The sequence below is a fragment of the Poecilia latipinna genome, unplaced genomic scaffold (genome assembly GCF_001443285.1).
Source record: "Poecilia latipinna isolate Pla-1442-1.1 unplaced genomic scaffold, P_latipinna-1.0 Scaffold1501, whole genome shotgun sequence".
NCBI lineage: Eukaryota > Metazoa > Chordata > Actinopteri > Cyprinodontiformes > Poeciliidae > Poecilia > Poecilia latipinna.
This window is the reverse complement of record NW_015114117.1, coordinates 200,504-217,922: the sequence shown is the minus strand read 5'-3', so window position 1 is coordinate 217,922 and position 17,419 is coordinate 200,504. Positions and strand designations below refer to the sequence as shown.

At 38.4% G+C, this 17,419-nt stretch overlaps 2 protein-coding genes across 13 annotated transcripts in view; both read left to right on the top strand.

The window, feature by feature from the left end:
• akap1b (A kinase (PRKA) anchor protein 1b) overlaps positions 1 to 7,629 on the top strand; it is a 17,807-nt gene extending 10,178 nt beyond the window's left edge. The window contains exons 7-11 of the mRNA XM_015057949.1: positions 323 to 473; positions 2,796 to 2,863; positions 4,360 to 4,433; positions 4,518 to 4,583; positions 4,811 to 7,629. Of these exons, the coding sequence (XP_014913435.1) occupies positions 323 to 473; positions 2,796 to 2,863; positions 4,360 to 4,433; positions 4,518 to 4,583; positions 4,811 to 4,873 (422 nt within the window). The 3' untranslated portion in view covers positions 4,874 to 7,629. The remainder of the gene's footprint in view (positions 1 to 322; positions 474 to 2,795; positions 2,864 to 4,359; positions 4,434 to 4,517; positions 4,584 to 4,810) is intronic.
• A 3,243-nt stretch (positions 7,630 to 10,872) lies between these two features.
• cuedc1b (CUE domain containing 1b) overlaps positions 10,873 to 17,419 on the top strand; it is a 14,219-nt gene continuing 7,672 nt past the window's right edge. For 3 of the 12 annotated variants that reach the window (XM_015057957.1, XM_015057962.1, XM_015057953.1), the window contains exons 1-4: positions 10,874 to 11,045; positions 12,059 to 12,714; positions 13,502 to 13,626; positions 15,191 to 15,317. In XM_015057957.1, the coding sequence (XP_014913443.1) occupies positions 12,403 to 12,714; positions 13,502 to 13,626; positions 15,191 to 15,317 (564 nt within the window). In that variant the 5' untranslated portion in view covers positions 10,874 to 11,045; positions 12,059 to 12,402. The other 9 variants (XM_015057961.1, XM_015057959.1, XM_015057963.1 and 6 more) reach the window with 7 other exon arrangements.

Here is a 17,419-nt window from a genome sequence, read left to right as displayed (position 1 = left end):
ATTTTTCTTTGTATTTCCCCGCCGGTTCCCCCCCCTCTCCCCCCCCCCCCTGAAGGAAAACCTTAAAAAAAAAAAAAAAAAAAAAAAAGTTTTCTTGCTCTTATTTTTGTTGAGAAAGTAATGAGACTTTGGCTTTTACATGTGTTCATTTCAAATGTTTGAACATGAAGATACAGCTCCTACGCATTTCTAGAAATATTTTGTAGGACAAATAAGAGTTTGTTTCTTTTTTTAATCTAAAATTGATTGTCACACTTTGCTACTCTAACAATTGGATGAACATCTGCTCAACTGAAAGTAAGGTTTTATTTTTGTGTTTCAGTGGGTGTTATATGTGCAGCCCCAGCAGTGGACGGGGCCTGGTGGAGAGCTCAGGTCATCAGCTTCTATAAGGAAACTGATGAGGTGGAGATTAGATATGTCGACTACGGCGGTTATGACAAAGTGAAGATCGATTCACTCCGACAAATCAGGCAAGTCACAGGTCTTATTTGTATCACTGAACTTAAAAAATTAAAATTATTTAAAATGCTCATTTGTTCATATGTGGATGTGACCTGATGACTTTGAGCTTTAATCCATGTTGTAAGTAATGAAGGAGCTACCTCTGTACCTGGAAGGGTTTTGTGTGGTTACTCATCTTGGAGGTGGGGAGTTGTTTTCATGAGTGATGGATCATTCTAATAAGCAAAAGGAAAACTGAAGCATGAACACAAAAATTAAGAACTAGCAGCCCTGTACTCGACCTCATCAACCTCACTGATGTAGTCAACCACAGGTGAATCATCTGAGGGCTTTAGTAGATGACGAGTCTCAGTGCAGCTGCTGAAGTTGGTTGTATGGAGGGTGAAGAAGGGGGGAGAGAGGACATTTCTTTGTGGAGCTCCTCTGTTGCTGACGGCACAGTCCGACACACTGTATCACAGACACACCAACTGTGAAATACATCCACATTTTCCTCCAATGGACTCTAATTCATCAGTTAACCCAGAGGTTCCCAAACTGTGGGGCGCGCCCCCTAGGGGAGGCACCGTGCCATTGCAAGGGGGGACGCGGGAAACCGTCTGGATGAAAAAAAACAAAAAAAAAGAAAACATGAACGCTGTATGCGCTGGGTTTTTACCTTAGAATGGCCAACTCTCTGTTATTCCTATGTCAATTTGATACAGTAGAGGCTTCCACACTTCCCATATTTGTGTCCTCTGTCACTTTTATCAGCAGTTAAAACTGTTTAATCCGTTGTTAACATGTTGTAACCAGTTTTTCCGAGCCGCCTTTAAACCCAGCATGAGCGCTACTCGCGCTGGGTTTCCACCTGTGAAGGAGACCTGCTGCTGCTGGGCGGAGCTACAGGTGTGTTAGAATCACGGCAGCAAACCAGCAAAACACAAAGAACTTTTCACAGTTTTCCCCCAAACTAACCGACTGAGTTGAGTAAAGCTGGTGGATGCAGGTAATGTTGGCTAAAAGATGACTAGCTAATATCAATACAGAACCTTAAGCTTGTTAACAAGTAGCTCGTAGGCTACTGGTGTTGTTGTCTATGTTCAGCTATGTACATTAATTTTGCCCCCAAAAAAGTCGATTTCCCCCACCCCTCCCCTTTCTTAGAGACAGGGAGTCTCTAAGAATACCCGCACCCCTGCTAACACACGTCGTTCAACCAAACAGCTATTTATAATCCATAGGGGGGCCCAGAGAATGTTTGGAAACCACTGGGGGGGCCCAGGAGAAAAACCTTGGGGACCACTGAGTTAACCTATCAGAGATTTCTACAGCCATGACAGTCATGGGAGACGATCATTCTGTATCTACACTTCTGATTTTGAAGACTGTAAAAAATCTGACTATCTTTCTCTCATTATTGTGGCATTTAGCAAATGGCTCTCTTTCAGTTTTGCAGTCAGTGTCCCTTTAAGGCCGGGGTCACTGAATCATGCTCTCGACCTCAAAGGGAACTGACCTTCATCCTTGTTGAAGGTCACGGCCTGAACAATCCAACAGAAGCATGTCATCTGCAAAAAGCAAGGAGCCTCCAACATTATCAAACCAGACATCAGCCATTCCAAACTTCTACCAGAGATCTTGTCCATGAATATCACAAACAGGACTGGGGAGTCCAAACCCCACTGAGAAAACTGTTGAATCAACTTCACCCCTTATGGAAAGGCCTTTATGAAACGATAATATTAAATGTTCTTTTTTGTGTTGAATAGCTTTCAGCATGACTCCACTATTATTTTTGAACATTCATCTTTAGCAATGAGCATCAAGTCTTGAGTTTAGAATGAATTACCAGTTTTTTTCCACAGTAAAAGAACTTCAATTTAGATACTTGCCAAATCAGAGTACTGATACACAGTAGTTAAGTTATTTATAGTTCATGCTACAACTTCTTTAAAAACAAATGTATTTTATTTAGAACAGGGTGACTTTTCATTTTTAAACCTACAATCCCTCTGTTTTTACAAATCATAAATAGAGAATAAGGAATAACATTATCACATGACGTAAAGCTCAAAAAGGTTGATTTTACATAATACTGCCCCTTTAAAGTATGTGTTTTAGATCTGCAAGAGGTATAAATAGTATATGACACTGTAAAGTTAAGTCTCCAATAGATGATTGGACAGTACAGCAAGCAATACTGATCTGAAACTATTTCAAGCAAACTGTGTACTTTTTTTTTAAAATCACAATTTATCATGATGCTGTTGGTGTGCAGGTAGGTGATTTCTGTTCATGAACTCTATACATTTATATATTTTTTTTAATATTTGGGTCCTTCCTTCCAGATCGGATTTTGTAACGCTACCCTTTCAAGGTGCAGAAGTACTGCTCGACAATGTTGCTCCACTTCCAGGTTTGTGGTGATCATTATTCAAACTCTAATTGTTTGACCATTAACTGTGCAAATGTGTGTATGTGTATATATATATAAGGAGGCTTTCTATAGCTTCCTGCTTTTGGAGCGGTCTCCGGTCCACTTGCATTAACCTGCATTCAAACTGCGCCAGAGTTCCCTTCAACCAAACCGAGACCTACGTTTTTAGGCAGACCAGAGTTCACTTTTTTGGTTTGCATTAGAGTTCAATTACGTACTCTCACCTCTAAACTCAACCAGACTTTCTATGTTGGAGGTTTTGATTTTTACAGTGCATTTTAAACACACCAGCTCCTCTTGACTTGGTAGGAAACTGAAGGAGATTCCAAAATGTCTTCATAATGCTCTGCATTTATGATACAACTATCAAATAGACAAAATTTAAACACAGAGCAGGTAGACGGCAGACCAGGATCCAATGTTTTTTTCAGACTTTACTTCAACTTGGTCCTTTCAGCTGCAGATATTTTCAGGAGACTGTAGTTGTTGAGAACATAATTTTTTAACACAGAATTTACATTTAAGAAATTTATAAAATTCTGATTATGGTTCTTTTTTTTTAAGGATTTATTTGGCATTAGTGGCCTTTATTTGACAGTAATCTGACAGGGAATGAGCAGAGAGAAGGGGAGGGGACATGCAGAAAGGAACAGGATGGAAGTTGAACTCAGGGCGGCTGCGTTGAGTTCTGTGGCCTCTATATGGACCCCATGCTACTGTTTACATCTGCAAATTTTGCACATGCACACAATGCTGGAGGGCATAAAGGATATTCTTTTTACCATCCATAGTCGCGCTGCCCTGGCATCATCTAAATGAAACCTGGAGATCTGGGTATTAATTTAGTGCAGTGCGGAACAGCAAAGGGAAAAATAACAGAAAAACAGTTAAAGAATAATTCAAAACCACAGTTGCTACAACACCACCATTAATGGATCAGGATTCAACACCAAACATTTCCCACACAAAGAACAGAACATTCAGTCTGTTATAGTTTTGTGTTTTTTAGGCTTGATGTTTATTTTGCGATTATCGAGTGATTGGTGTGGTAGATTAGCTAACGCTGCTATTAGCTAATCTGACACATCAGCTAATTTAAACACCTGATTATCTGCCAGAGGTGGTGTGTGGGTCGCCTTTTTCTTTTAACCAAAAAAAACCCAAACAGAATCTACGCTCCGGTTGTCAAAGCCAAATAACTGACCTACTTCTCTCTCCCTGCTATTTAATTAAAACTTTTTCCTGACCTTATCTCGTTGCAGTGTTGACGATTAGTAGCAAAGTGCTGCGTCCCATTAAGTAGTAATTGTCGCATGCTCCTTTACAGGAATATTTAAAGAATTTTTGGACAAACTTTGAATTTTCTTAAGTCATGTAAAACGCTTGCATGACATTTTGTAATTTTTCTGTGGCACAACCAGATGCTGGGTCAATTACTGTGATTTTAGCTCATAGAATTGTCATTCGTTTAACAGGGGAGGATTGTTTCTCAACGGATGCTACGACCACACTGGAAGAAATGACCCGAGGTGTCGCCTTGCTAGCACAGGTGGGTCTACCATTAGTACCATTAGGACCAACCTTCTATTGTAGAAGACTGAGTGACCGCTGGCTGATGTTTCTTTTTCTAAAGGTCTCAAACTACGACAACAACACTGGCCTTCCACTTGTCCACCTGTGGAACCTTGTTGGAGATGAGGTTTGTCACAAACATGATCTTACCTGGTTGCTATTACAGATGGAAATATGGATTTTTGTTTTTTTAAACTTATCACATGAGTTTGTAGCTTTTGTTTCATAAAAGGGACATTTATTTTAAAATGAATTAATATGAAAAAGGGTGACAGTGAAGAGACTGACTACTTTCTGGGAGGTATATCTAGGCTCTTTTTTTATTTATTTTTTTAACTTTGTCCTTTTTTGCAGGTGGTTTCAGTGAACCGCACTCTGGCAGAAAGAGGCCTGACAGTTTGGGTGGATGGATTCTGAATTCCCTGATTACCATGGAGGCTAACAAACTCACCCACTGAGAAACTGAAGGAAAGTGAAGTTCCTTGTGGTCAGCAGTAGCTGACCCAGCTCATCCTGGGGATCCCAACCGTACCAGGCACGTGACTGAAAAGATTGGTGTTGGGTTTTTTTTGTTTTTTGTTTTTTCGTGTGTGTGTGTGTGTTTGTTCCCCCATTCTCCTCTTTTCTCAAATTGGCTCTTCCACTCTTCAATTCAACTGACAGCAGAGACTTTATTCTCAGGCATAGTCGACAGGCAAACAGCAGCTCTCTGAACATGGACTTCTGTTTTTGTCCAGGAAATGCATAAAGAACAAATGTACATGTAATTTTTTTTTTAAAGTGAATGTATTGTAACAATAAAGGCTCAAATTATATATCAGCTCCCATTCTACCCTAGACCCCCCAGCTTCACAGACTGTGGCTTGTTATGCCGCAGATGAGGACAGATGCATGCATGGAGTCCTGACTGTATTTTATTTTATTTTTTTTATTTTTTTTTTGTTTTGGTAGCTCTATTTATTTTCAGTTGGACTGTGCTGTGGGGATGTTGGGTGACAGATGAGGCAGCTTTAGATGGACCATTCCTGTCTCAAAGTGAGACGGAAGGGTAGCTTCCCTCTGCTCTTTCTATTCCCACATCTGGACTGCATGTTCTTAGATGATCCCACGATTCCTGACGTAAAAAAAAAAAGCTCTCCAACTGTTTTTCTTTGATGAAAGATTAGTTGATTAAAATCTCACTTATTATAGAAGAAGCATTTTGCTGACCTCTTTTCAGGAGGTATACCATTGCCATCATGTGAACTTCAGCAGGTTGTATTTGTCTGACAAACACACACATTGACTTTATTTTATAGTGTCTTCCAATTTCAAGGGCCCCCCCCCCCCAACCCCAACATCCTACAAGTACAGAAGTTTTAAATGTGTGAACAGTAAATCTTCTGTTTGCTTCCATCTCAACCATTGTGACAGTTGGAAAACGTCTTGTGACTTAGGCTGCTGTTCCTGAGGCCCAGAAGTTGAAGTCAGATTCATGTCCTCTGGGTTAATGGTTAATGGTAAATCTAAAGAAATTAGAAGTGTAAGGTGGAACAAAGATCATTTTTGATTTTTTTCTTTTTCTTTTTTTTTCTTCTTGATGGGAGGTTTGTTGTGTTCCACAAATCCTTGAGTTTTATGGAACAGTCTGGGATTGAAGAACACATGGTACATGAGAGAAACACTACATGGAATCAATGTTTTTTTTAATGCTATGTAATTTGGAGCTGCCATAACATTTCACTAAAATCAGTTTGTGGTAATGATGTCAAACCATCCAAGAACTCCTGTAGTCAGTGATGTAGTGAGCAATCATTTCCAAACTGAGTTCTCATTTGAATATGAATATCAGACCAGGCTAGATGCAGTTTTGCTGGCCGTGGCGTTATACATTCAGGTCTGATACTCAACTGTCACCCAAAATTTATGTTGTACCATAAAAATCAGGTTGTTGGGACATTATGTGAACTTATACAAATGTTAGATTTAGATGTATGTTGTGACACCAGTTGAAACGTTGTTGAAACAAACACAACAAAGACGGGAAGCGTAGTCGGTTACCGTATCCATGTTTGATATTCTGAAGAAGCCATATTTCACAGAATTGTTCCTGTTGTATCATTCCAGCTGGTGATGTGACATTAAGTCTGTTACTGCTGAATTAACCTGCTCTTGATTGCTTACAAAATCAAAAAGGCAGTTTAGGCAGCTGAGTAGTGGTGCGATAAATGCAGCATAAAGTTCCAAAGAGGAGGGTTTAGTAGGACTCGCTGAAATATTATTTCAGTTTGCAGAGGAGCAAAACTCCCAATTTGGATGGTGGCATGGATCCAGCTTCTGTGACAGATACTGACGTGCTTGAACTTATCCAACTGAAGAACGTCAAACTAAAAAGGAAAATGTAATTGCTGTATTATTTAAGCCAGTAAGAACAACTGCTCTGTCACTTTAACAAAACAATCAACACATTCTTCCCAGTGAAAAATAATTTTTCTCAGATAAGCACTTACAGTAGTAAATTATTTAGTATACATGGTGTCAATGTGCTTTGTTTTGAATACAATCACGTTAAAAGAATTGAAACTGATTTTCTGCCTGTAAGGAAGTTTTGTTTTTACTTAAGAGGCAGAATGGGTTTGGTCATGGTCTTGTTTTTCCAATTGACATGTTAGAGCTAATTGTTCTGCTACAATTCTCATATTTTACTGTTTTTTTTTTTTAATGCCAATTAATAACCTTAAGCTTGCCCAAGTAAAATTTAAGGAGACGGAAATCCCAGTCATTGGATCAGGTTAGACATGCACACCCTGTTGAGAAACTTCTCCATTCAGTCAGAACATTTCTCAGTTGCTTGTGTTTTTGTCCCACAGTCTGAAATTACCAGTTGAGTAATTGATTCAATAGCCCTTAAGAATTTAAATTGAGTTTTGTCCATTTCTCTGTAAATAAGATTTGTAATTAGTTTTCTGTGACACTGGAAATTTAAATTTGTTTGTGTGGTGGGCGCAGGTGGGTTTGAGTCGTTCTGCCCTTCCCTCATTCACCATTTTCAAAGAGAGTGGATTTCACAACTACACAAGCTTCGATTTGATCATTTAAGTGGGTGTCAAACAGCTATACATGAAAGCATTTAGATAACATGTACATATTTAATTGTACAGTTCTAAAAGGGAAAAATAAAGATATGAAGTGTTTAAGGTACTTTATCTTTTTTTAATGGTGGTGGGATTATTGGAATGTGTTTTCATATTGGTGCTGCAGTAGTAAGTGGTTTACTGACGGGGCATTTTGCCAGCAATGTAATGGGATTATTTTTGAAAGTCTGCCGTTACCCGTTAAGACTCACTTAAACTCTGCTTAGAAATAGTCATATTAAATAATGTTGATGAAAGTTCATTTATTTCAGAAACTCACTTCACTAAGACGCATGCATAATAGAGTTTAAACAGGTATTTGTGGTTTTAAGACGTTAGTCATAAAGTCATAATTTTTAAGAAATGATCTAGACAGCTACAAGAGATACTTCCTGTCTAAAATCAGAAACGGTAGAATAAAGCTGAAGGCTAAAAGAAAAAAAAATGTCATAGAAAAGAAGCTCAAGGCTGAAATAGTCGGGGGGGGGGGGAAGGCTGAATTAATAGACCAAAGGTTAAGTCATACATGGTAGCAAAAAAAATTGAAGGCTGAAATGGAAGAAAAAGGGTTCCAGCATAACAGAAGGCTGAAATATTAAATCAGAAACAGAAGAATGCTGAAGTGTGCTTTTCACACTTTTTAGGCAGAATTTATCCTTAGAGAAAAAATACTTTCCAGCCCAGCCCCTCAGTCTCAGCATGAGAAAAGAACCAAACTTCATTCCTGCCTTTCTGGGGGGGAGGGAGGTTTTTTTGGAATTTGTCCATAGGGGTTGTTAACTTTATGAACCGGTAACTGACTCAGCTGCCACTTTAGAAGGACCATCATACCAAAATATTAGCTAGACATGTATGCTTTCAAAAAATGTGGTTAGGCTTTGCCACTCTGAAATGGACCAAAAAATTGTCTGGCCCTTGGACTGATGTATAGTTGCATGCTAGCAGACGTGCAGAAAGCCCCGTCCCAATACTCTCACTTCCACCTTTGTTCTGCTCATGTGTCCTTCAAATCCTCGTTCAGGTTGAAGGCTTTGAGTGCGAAGTGTTTGAAATGGGACCCAAAAGGGGCAGAGTGAAAGACTGATGTGAAGAATTGGGACTCGCTGCACTCAAATCCTTCAGCATGTGAAGGACGAAAGGGCAGAACAAGGGTGAAAGTTCAAGTATTAGGACCGGGGCCTTGACTCTCGACGGCGAGACGCCCATGATGGTCTTTGGGTAAGTAGGAAGACAGACCACAATGGTATTATATTTGAAGAAAGGAAGGCTTAGTCATTAGTTTGCCTTGATAGGGGACAAGGTACAAGAGTAAATGTACATAAAGGTACAGTTTCATGTGTTGGTGTTACATTAATATATGATCGTCTTGTAAGTTGATACAAATGGGATGTCAACTGGGAGTCTACATTAGGTAGCGACCACTTTCCAGTGAGTACGATAATTAATGACTGTTAAAACAGACAAAAAGATTTCAAGATGGTTCTTTAACGAAGCTAACTGGTAAAAATGAATCCTTATGTTTTCATCCAGCCCTTGTCTAGTTAATTTTTGGAAATCAGTCTTCTGCACTGTCTGAAGTTTTACACTGAGAGCTTCAGTCAAACTTCTCCGTTGTCTCCAGAGTCGCCCCACAGCTGGACTTGCCACATGTCAAACAGCGAATGCTCATTTCCATCATCAATTGCCCAGAGTGCCGTCTTATTAAGGTGGAAAGACCCAGCTCACCTTCACATTCACACTGGATAAAGGATATTATATTTTGTATGGACTTAGAAAAGACATAATTTACTTTCTGAAGTTCTGAAAATAGATTCTATAAAGCCTGGCACCTTTTCCTATTTATGAGAAATCTTTGACTATTGTCTCCAAGTAACACTTCCCTCGTCCATTCTTTCCCCTTTTTTATATACATATATTTTAATTGTATTTTATTTCTTTTTTCATATTTGTGCATAATATATTTTGTCAGGGTTGTCTCCAATGACTATTTGTGGTATCTTTTTTTCTACCTTGTGCAAATGTTATTTCCATTACCTCAGTTTAGTTTTGTGTGGTTGTCTGCAATCTGTGGATTTGTTTGTGGGTTAGAATCTGCTAAAATGTACCATATTTATCAATATATGGCTGATAATCAATTCAATCTGGAGAGAGTCGCACAGAGAAAAGCAGCAATTGGAGAGTTTTATTTGACCTGAAAGTCAAATAAAAGTAGGTTTCTAAGGTGCCCGGCAGAAAACGGGGAATCGCCATCAGCTTGAATACAGCGCTTGTGGCGAGGATTAAGGTCTTATTACCCCACTGCCCATAAACTAGCAGTGGAGGAGAAAGGAGGGACGGTGTAGACTGGCTGGATTTGGGTAGGAGCATGGCTGGGAAGCAGTTGGATCCATGGATGAAGAGCCTCATGAAGGGATTCTTGATCTGTGACTGGATGAGGTGGAGACGAGCAAACCTCTCCAGACAGGTGAGGATTCAGAGAGTCTCCCATCTTGAATTTGCACCAATGTCTTCATTAAAAAGACATTTGAAAGAAAATTTTCAAATAAACTGAGAAAACCAGCCACGTTAAAATGCAACATATAAGGAATCAGGTAGCAGAACATATTTTAAATGCTGTAAAAAGTAAAAGGTGAGAAAAAAGGTTTTCCTTGGTGGAATGACTAACGTAGTAGAGCACTTAAAGAAGCAAACAAGACATTTAAAATATTATGCATTGACAACTGAAAACCATATTGAATGTAAAAGGAAAAGAGCAGTGAAAACTATTAAGGATGCAAAAAATAATATAGAATATTGTTAATCAGAATCAGTGATAAGGAGTTGAGAAGCAGAAATATGGCAACAAAGGGTGGAATGAAGATAAATTGTCATGAAATACAAAAGTCAGTGTTGAAAATATTGAAACAGAAGAGAAGAAATAATCATGATATTAAGGGTAGGCCATACTTCTAATCTAAATGGCACTTTATGTTTAACTGAGAGGAAAAAATAATGATAAATGTTAATGATGTGGAGAGAAAGAAAATGTAGAACATTTATTGATGGATTGTGAAAGTTATGAGCCTGAAATGGAACGATTGAGAAAAATAGAAGAACAGGACAGGAATGACGTCTTAAGGAGTATTGGGAAGTGAAGATTATATTTACACATTAAGGAAAGCACTATTTATTTGTCTTCATACGACAAAATAAAAAGTTTAATACAGAGTATAGAACACTCACGTGCAGTAGGTGGCGGTATGCACCTTGAAGTTGTTTGTGATCCGCCATAATAGGGCAGAAGAAGAAGAAGAAAGAAAGAAAGAAAGAAAGAAAGAAAGAAAGAAAGAAAAAGAAGGAGAAGAAGAAAAATAGAACTGCCATAACACCTGAAAGGGTTCATGCTATAGACCTTACAGTGGTGTTGGAATTAAAGGATTTATTATTTGACATCACAACCAGACCCACTGAGGCTCTTCCGTACGTCGCGTGGAAACGTAAGTCTGGGCTCAATAATCAGTGAGTAATCCAAATAACTTCCACGATCGCTAGCATTGTGATGGGAGGGAATATTTATTTGACAGCGGTGATTTGTTGCTTTTAAAAACATAAAACCACGAGAAGTCATTTTCATTGCCATTTATGATTATGCCAACAGCTTCTGCCTCGCTATGCAACATGTTAGTACCGACGGATCGGACCCACAGACGCAGGTTAGCTACTAGAGCTAAGGTGTTGTAAAGCCTTGACTGTTGAAAGGCTGCTGGCAGCGCTGGCTAATGTTGTGTGCAGTGATTGACGTCGGATATTTCACGGTTTGTCTTGTTGGAACATCATCTTCCAGTGTTTCGTTTTATGAATAAAAGTTTGAAACCTCGAGCCACTTACCATTAACATGAATTTTCCCAATTTTTTAAATAACATTTAAGTAAAAACACACCGAATTTAATCTGGACAGGAGCGGGTATCCCAAGCTTATAAAACAATGTCATTAAGGAAAAGAGGGAATAAAGAAGCCTTTAGGTCGTCGATAAATAAATAAATAAAAATAAAAGGGATAAACAAAAACTAAGTGTCACCATGTTAGCATCCAGGACCAGAATGAAATGAACCTTCACAGAAGTAATGTTTCCTGGCAGGAAATTAAGAATAAAACCTTTTGTGGGAATCAGAGAAAGTCTGATTGCAAATTAAAATGCTGCACATTTTAGACTTCAACTTGTAAAACAATTTTCATCGTATACATTTTCAATAAAATACAGTGCAGTTTCTGGTTTTCTGTAACTTCCAAGGGGCTGCAAAAATGTTTATCCGAGCAACAGCTGTTGGAGTTTTATTCAATATCAGAATGATAAGTCTGTTATCCAATGAATATTATTTATGTGCTGGCTTCAGCATACCAAAAGTATGAGTATGTATTTTTATAAAGGTAAGAGTAGAGTAGTATGCATTTGACCTTTGTGAAGTGTCTGTGTAATGAGCATCATTTATCTGTCTGTTGTCTCTTTAGGTGATGACTCTCTTCTCTCCCAGTCCTTGAAATCTGCAGCACAACTCGTGTGAGCTGACCGCACCAACAACCTCTTTACAAGTACTAAGATGGACATTTAATTTTTTTCAAAGATCGAAATGACCGTCAGTCTTTTAGTGGAAACTGATGAGGAATGCTGGAAAATCATGGAAGATTAAATGCAACCAATCGATTTTTTTTTTTTTTTTTTTTTTTTGTAAATTTGATCTTTTAAATCCTAATTAAATTTTAAAAAATAAATTTAAGCAACTTTCCCTTGGGGATCAATAGTCTATTCTGATTCCGATTGGGTTAGCAGCGCCTGAGACAGCCAATCTCAAAGGATGACCAGCCTGTTCAGGCGGAGCAACAGCAACAAAGGCTCTGAAAGCAGTGGAGGTAGAGATGGTGGCGGCACTACTAGTGGGCAGCTCAACAACAGCAGGCCGAACCGGCCAGTCAGGCACCTGGAGTTCAATCAGGCCATGGAAGACTTCAAGACCATGTTTCCCTCCATGGACTACGAGGTGATTGAGTGTGTTCTGCGTTCCAACAAAGGAGCTGTGGACGCCACTATCGACCAGCTACTTCAAATGAGCATTGAAGGACATCACTCAGATGATACCTCGGACTCAGATGACAGCATCCCGGCAGAGGTCAGTAAATGTTTTCTGAGGTCTAAATCTCCCTAATCCAACCAACACGAAGGCAAATATATGTTATGCTGGGATAACTGGAATAACTTTCTTGTCCCAGTTTTGCTTTAAAAGTTGTGATAGTTTGCGTGTGACTGCATTGCCAAGACACTCAGATTTATATAATGTTGATCTAAATGGAGTTTCTCACTGGTAGTTCAGATCTACACCCTCCGACGGCGGCAGAATTTCAGTTTATCTGATATCCTGCAAAGGCACCAAATTAATTTATCAGCTGGAGTAAAGGGACGAATGAGGTCTTTGGTTTTGAAATGAATAAAATGACATCATCTGCATATGCTAAAAGTTTGTAAGGAATACCTTGATCTGTTATTGGTAATATATCAGACCTCAGATGTTTATGGGCAGTTACAGGTTCTTATTTATGATTTCATGAATGGTTTGGATTCATTTGAACAGCATCATAGCTCCAGCATGCAGCTTTTACAGAAATGGTTTTTTTTTAAATGTTAAAACTTTCACCATGTTGTGATGGTATTGTATGACAGATAATCTGTAAAAGAATTAAAATAAAATCGCATCGCTCCCAGTCAAAAGATCTAGAACCAGGAAAAATACCTTAGCACCGTCAATCATACCCATCCCATACTATAATCATATTTGTGTATGAACAGAAGTAGATCGCAGAAAAGTGGAAATAAAAGCAGTGTCCTTAATTGCATTGTTTATTTGTTTGATAAAAATACATTTTTAAGATTAGAAAGTTGGCCTTGTACTTGTTTTTCAGATTCTGGAGCAGACCCAGGAACCCGACAGCTCAGATGAAGAACCACCTCCAGTTTACTCTCCACCAAAATCCAACATGTACTCTGACTGGAAGCACCCAGAGACACACAAAGTGTCTCCTCCACAGTAAGAACTTGAGACTGCTTCTGCACCTTTGTAGAATACACTTTAAAACTGGGATCAATATCTGTTCTACAAAACACAGGGGCTCCATATACAAAAACATATTTGCACTGATGTGGAAGAAGGCCAAATAAGAAAACAAAATTCACTGAGAAAATTATATTTTTTGTACTTTCTTTTTTATTCACTACTTGTATTTCAAGAGATTTGTAAAAAAGAAATCTGGAAACCTTACAGACTGTAAAACCAATAACTAGAAATTCAAAGACCCCCCACCTTCTTGAATCTAACAAAATTGGTGTCAAATGTTGTGAAGTAATAATTTTTGTTTGTGCTGCTATAATTTTAAAGACATTACTAAAATAGTTTCCAGAGGTCATTCAAAGCAAAACCAGTGCAAACGACAATTATTGCTTGACAAACCAGCACAAATGTAGCTGAACTGATTGGCACCAAATGTGTTAGTTTGTAACTGTGAGCAGCTGTGGTTGATCTCTGATGACCTCTGGAAACTTTTTTTTATTAGTATATTACTGCACATACCAGCACAATCCTAACACAAACATTGACACCAATTTTGTTAGATTTGGATTAAAAGGGAGAAGTTTGGTTGACCTCTTGACCTTTAAACTTTCATTAATAACTTCAGATAGTTTGATCAGGACCTGCTGTTGAGTTCGGCAAACAGATGGCTCTCTGTCGTCATGCGTCTACATCAGTGGGAAGTGATTTTGGCACTTTGCATGAATGAATGAATGAATTTATTGTCACTATGCTGCCTGGCAGTGAGCATCGGTTTGTCAATGACAACCTTGGGGAATCTTTAGTTCAAAGATTCCTTCAGCAGAATTCAGAATAAGCCACTATCTAGTATACAAATACTAATTTGTTCTAAGTTCTGTTGGCGTTTTTATTGGGAACGACACTGGAGAAATGGTGTGGATGTAAATTTTGGGTATGTTGCCTTTGTCTGTACATGAATGTGTCTGGGCTCAGAGGCTGTGCAGGGTAAACGGTGCATGGATGAACTGAAAGAGTCTGGCATCGTGTAGTGACACATGTACAGATGACCTCCAGTTACAAAAAAGGTTTAGAGACCATTTAAAGCAAATTGGAAAGGTTAAAGCTCCACACTTTCTCCAGCTGTTGAAGATAACTATTCTTTCCCCTTGACCACCAAGCGAAATTGCTGGGGTACTGTTGTCCTGCCGGAGTTGATTCTTAAGAAATGGAATTACATCATTTTAACACTTCTGCTCATTTAGCATTGAATTTTAAATTTTTTTTTTTTTGGTTGAGACAGTCATGGCAACCTGCTGCAAAGCAAGCAGTCCATAAGCTCAGCGAGGCTCAGGAATAGAAAGTAAAGAAGTCTTTATCCAAAAACCACCCCCAAAAGTTTAGAGTGATTTATGAAATCCTCCTTAAAAGATTATTATCAGCGAGTCTGGCAGCCTCGAAGACATTTACTTTGCAATTCACAACCTGAACTTTGTCAAGTTTTAATTGCAACATAAGAGGATGAGCCGATGATGTATGCTAATGATTTGTTGGTGGGCTATCTTAGATCGGAGACCCATGTGCCAGCAGACGACCAGCAAGTTCGAATCTACAGGAACTGGAACCCCCCGCTGCTCGGAAACCTTCCAGAGGACTTTTTGAGGATTTGGCCTCGACAATTAAACAGTGTGGAGGTACTTTATTATTTTGTTCAGAAATTACTTCAAAACAATTAAAACTTTTGATGTATGAAAAAATGTTTTGCAAAAGTGATGTATAATGTTTTCTGTTGTTCTTTTGTTTTGGGCATTTTTACCTTTTTTGCTTGTACGCATTTTTTCTCCTGAAATACACATTAAATGAACATTTTTAGCTACATTTTAATGACTTTACTTTAAAGTGGATATATCATGCTTTTAAATCCTTCATTTTCACATGTGAATGACTTACTTATAGTCTATATAAAGTAGAACTTCTTGGACGAGAAAAAAAAGGCAGATTCCCAAAAGTGATTAGCCAGAAGTCGTGACCTTGTTTAGCAAATGAAAAACGTTATGATGAATGGAGAAAATTGAAAAGACTGAAAGATATAACCCAAAAAGAATATAAAGATATCTACACAGCATAGGTAGAGAATAAATTACATTTTCTGTACTACTAGACACTCAAAGTACACAAAAAAATTTATTTAAAAAGTGAATTTTGGTGATATGTCCTCTTTAAAGTCTTACTGCGCTTTGAACCAATGTAGTTATATTGCTGATGTAGTTGTATCAGCAACTCCACTCCATTGAAGAGTGGATTTAGAAGTTTCTCTAAAATTGTACTATTTTCATGTGTCCTGGGTGACCTAAAATCAATACACATGGTAGTTAAACATTTCTCAAAATAATGGTTTTAATTTTAGTCGGTAACAGTGTATTTGACGGGGTGTGTATAAGACTGAAACAACACTGTCATTAGCACCATATAACACCCAGGGGTGATAGTAGGGGGGTACGGTAGGGTACTGCATACCCCTAAAAGATTTAGTGGGGCTACGCAGTACCTGCAAGAGAGAGGAGCGGCTGTCTGCTGTAAAAAACAAAAATCATTGGGTTCACTGTGCAGCCGTGAGTTCACCCACTAATCAGCCGTGACTGATTAGTTTTTCAAGAACAATCTAAAACATGTCATATTCAGTTAATAAATAGCTTTTTTCCCATTTCATATTGTTTCTGAACTGTTCGTGCTTTACTATAGCAGGGCTGCAACACGTCGATCGCAGAAGGTTTTGAGTCGATCTCGGCATTAGGTGACAAACTGAACACCGTTAGGACGCTGAGACCAGCAGGTCCTCCTCTGACTCCTTATCAAAACATTCGTAACTTTATTAAAGAACAACAATAACAAAATCAAAAAAAGTGTTCAAATGAATGACCCAACAAAAATAATAATCTCAGTAATTATTGCTTCAACAAGGTGTTTCGCAATTCTGTGCATTCCATTACCAAAATAACGAGCAGAGCAGGAGTTTAAAATTAACTAATCAACCACCGCTGTGTTCAGGAAGCACTTATTAATGATCGCAAAATAAATATCAAGCCTGAAAACCTGATATTGTAACGGACTGAATGTTTTTAATGTAACCTGTGCTTGGCTTGTGGAAGGCAGGCAGTTGCCGTGGCAACGGGTGTGCTTGAATGACAAAGAGACATAGAGTAAAAAGGTGCGAGTGGTTTAGAGTTGATCACCTGTTCAGGTTGTTTTACCTTTGCTGTGGCTCTTCACAGCCGCTGTAGTTTCTGAACGTTCAATAAACGACAAACTTGGACTAATTACCTCGTTCTTTGTGAGTATACGTCATTTACAACAAACATCAAACACGGTAAATATGTTTCATTAAGTATTTAACAAACAAATGGCTGCTACCGCGATAATTATGTGAAATTAAATTAATTGTCTAATATAAAAAATAGTTTGGTGCTGTTGAGCTCAGAGTCTGAGAGGCTTTTCCTTTATCAAACAAACTTTTTTTTTTTTTTGCCTCTTATTTAGTGGAAATATTGATGTTGATGAGATTTTCTCCAAAATAATAACTTTTTTCAACCTTTATAGCTCCACTGTTGAAAATGAGGCTCTAACATTCACAAATGACAGTGATGTTGAACCAGTCCAACATCTGGTTTGAGGTGATTCCTCTGGAACCTGTTGGAGGAAAAATATCCCAACTTCAGAAGATGAGCTTTAACCTAACAGAGCTCTGAGGTTCCTCCTGTCAGGATGAGGAGGAGCCATGTTGGGAAGATGAAGCTGC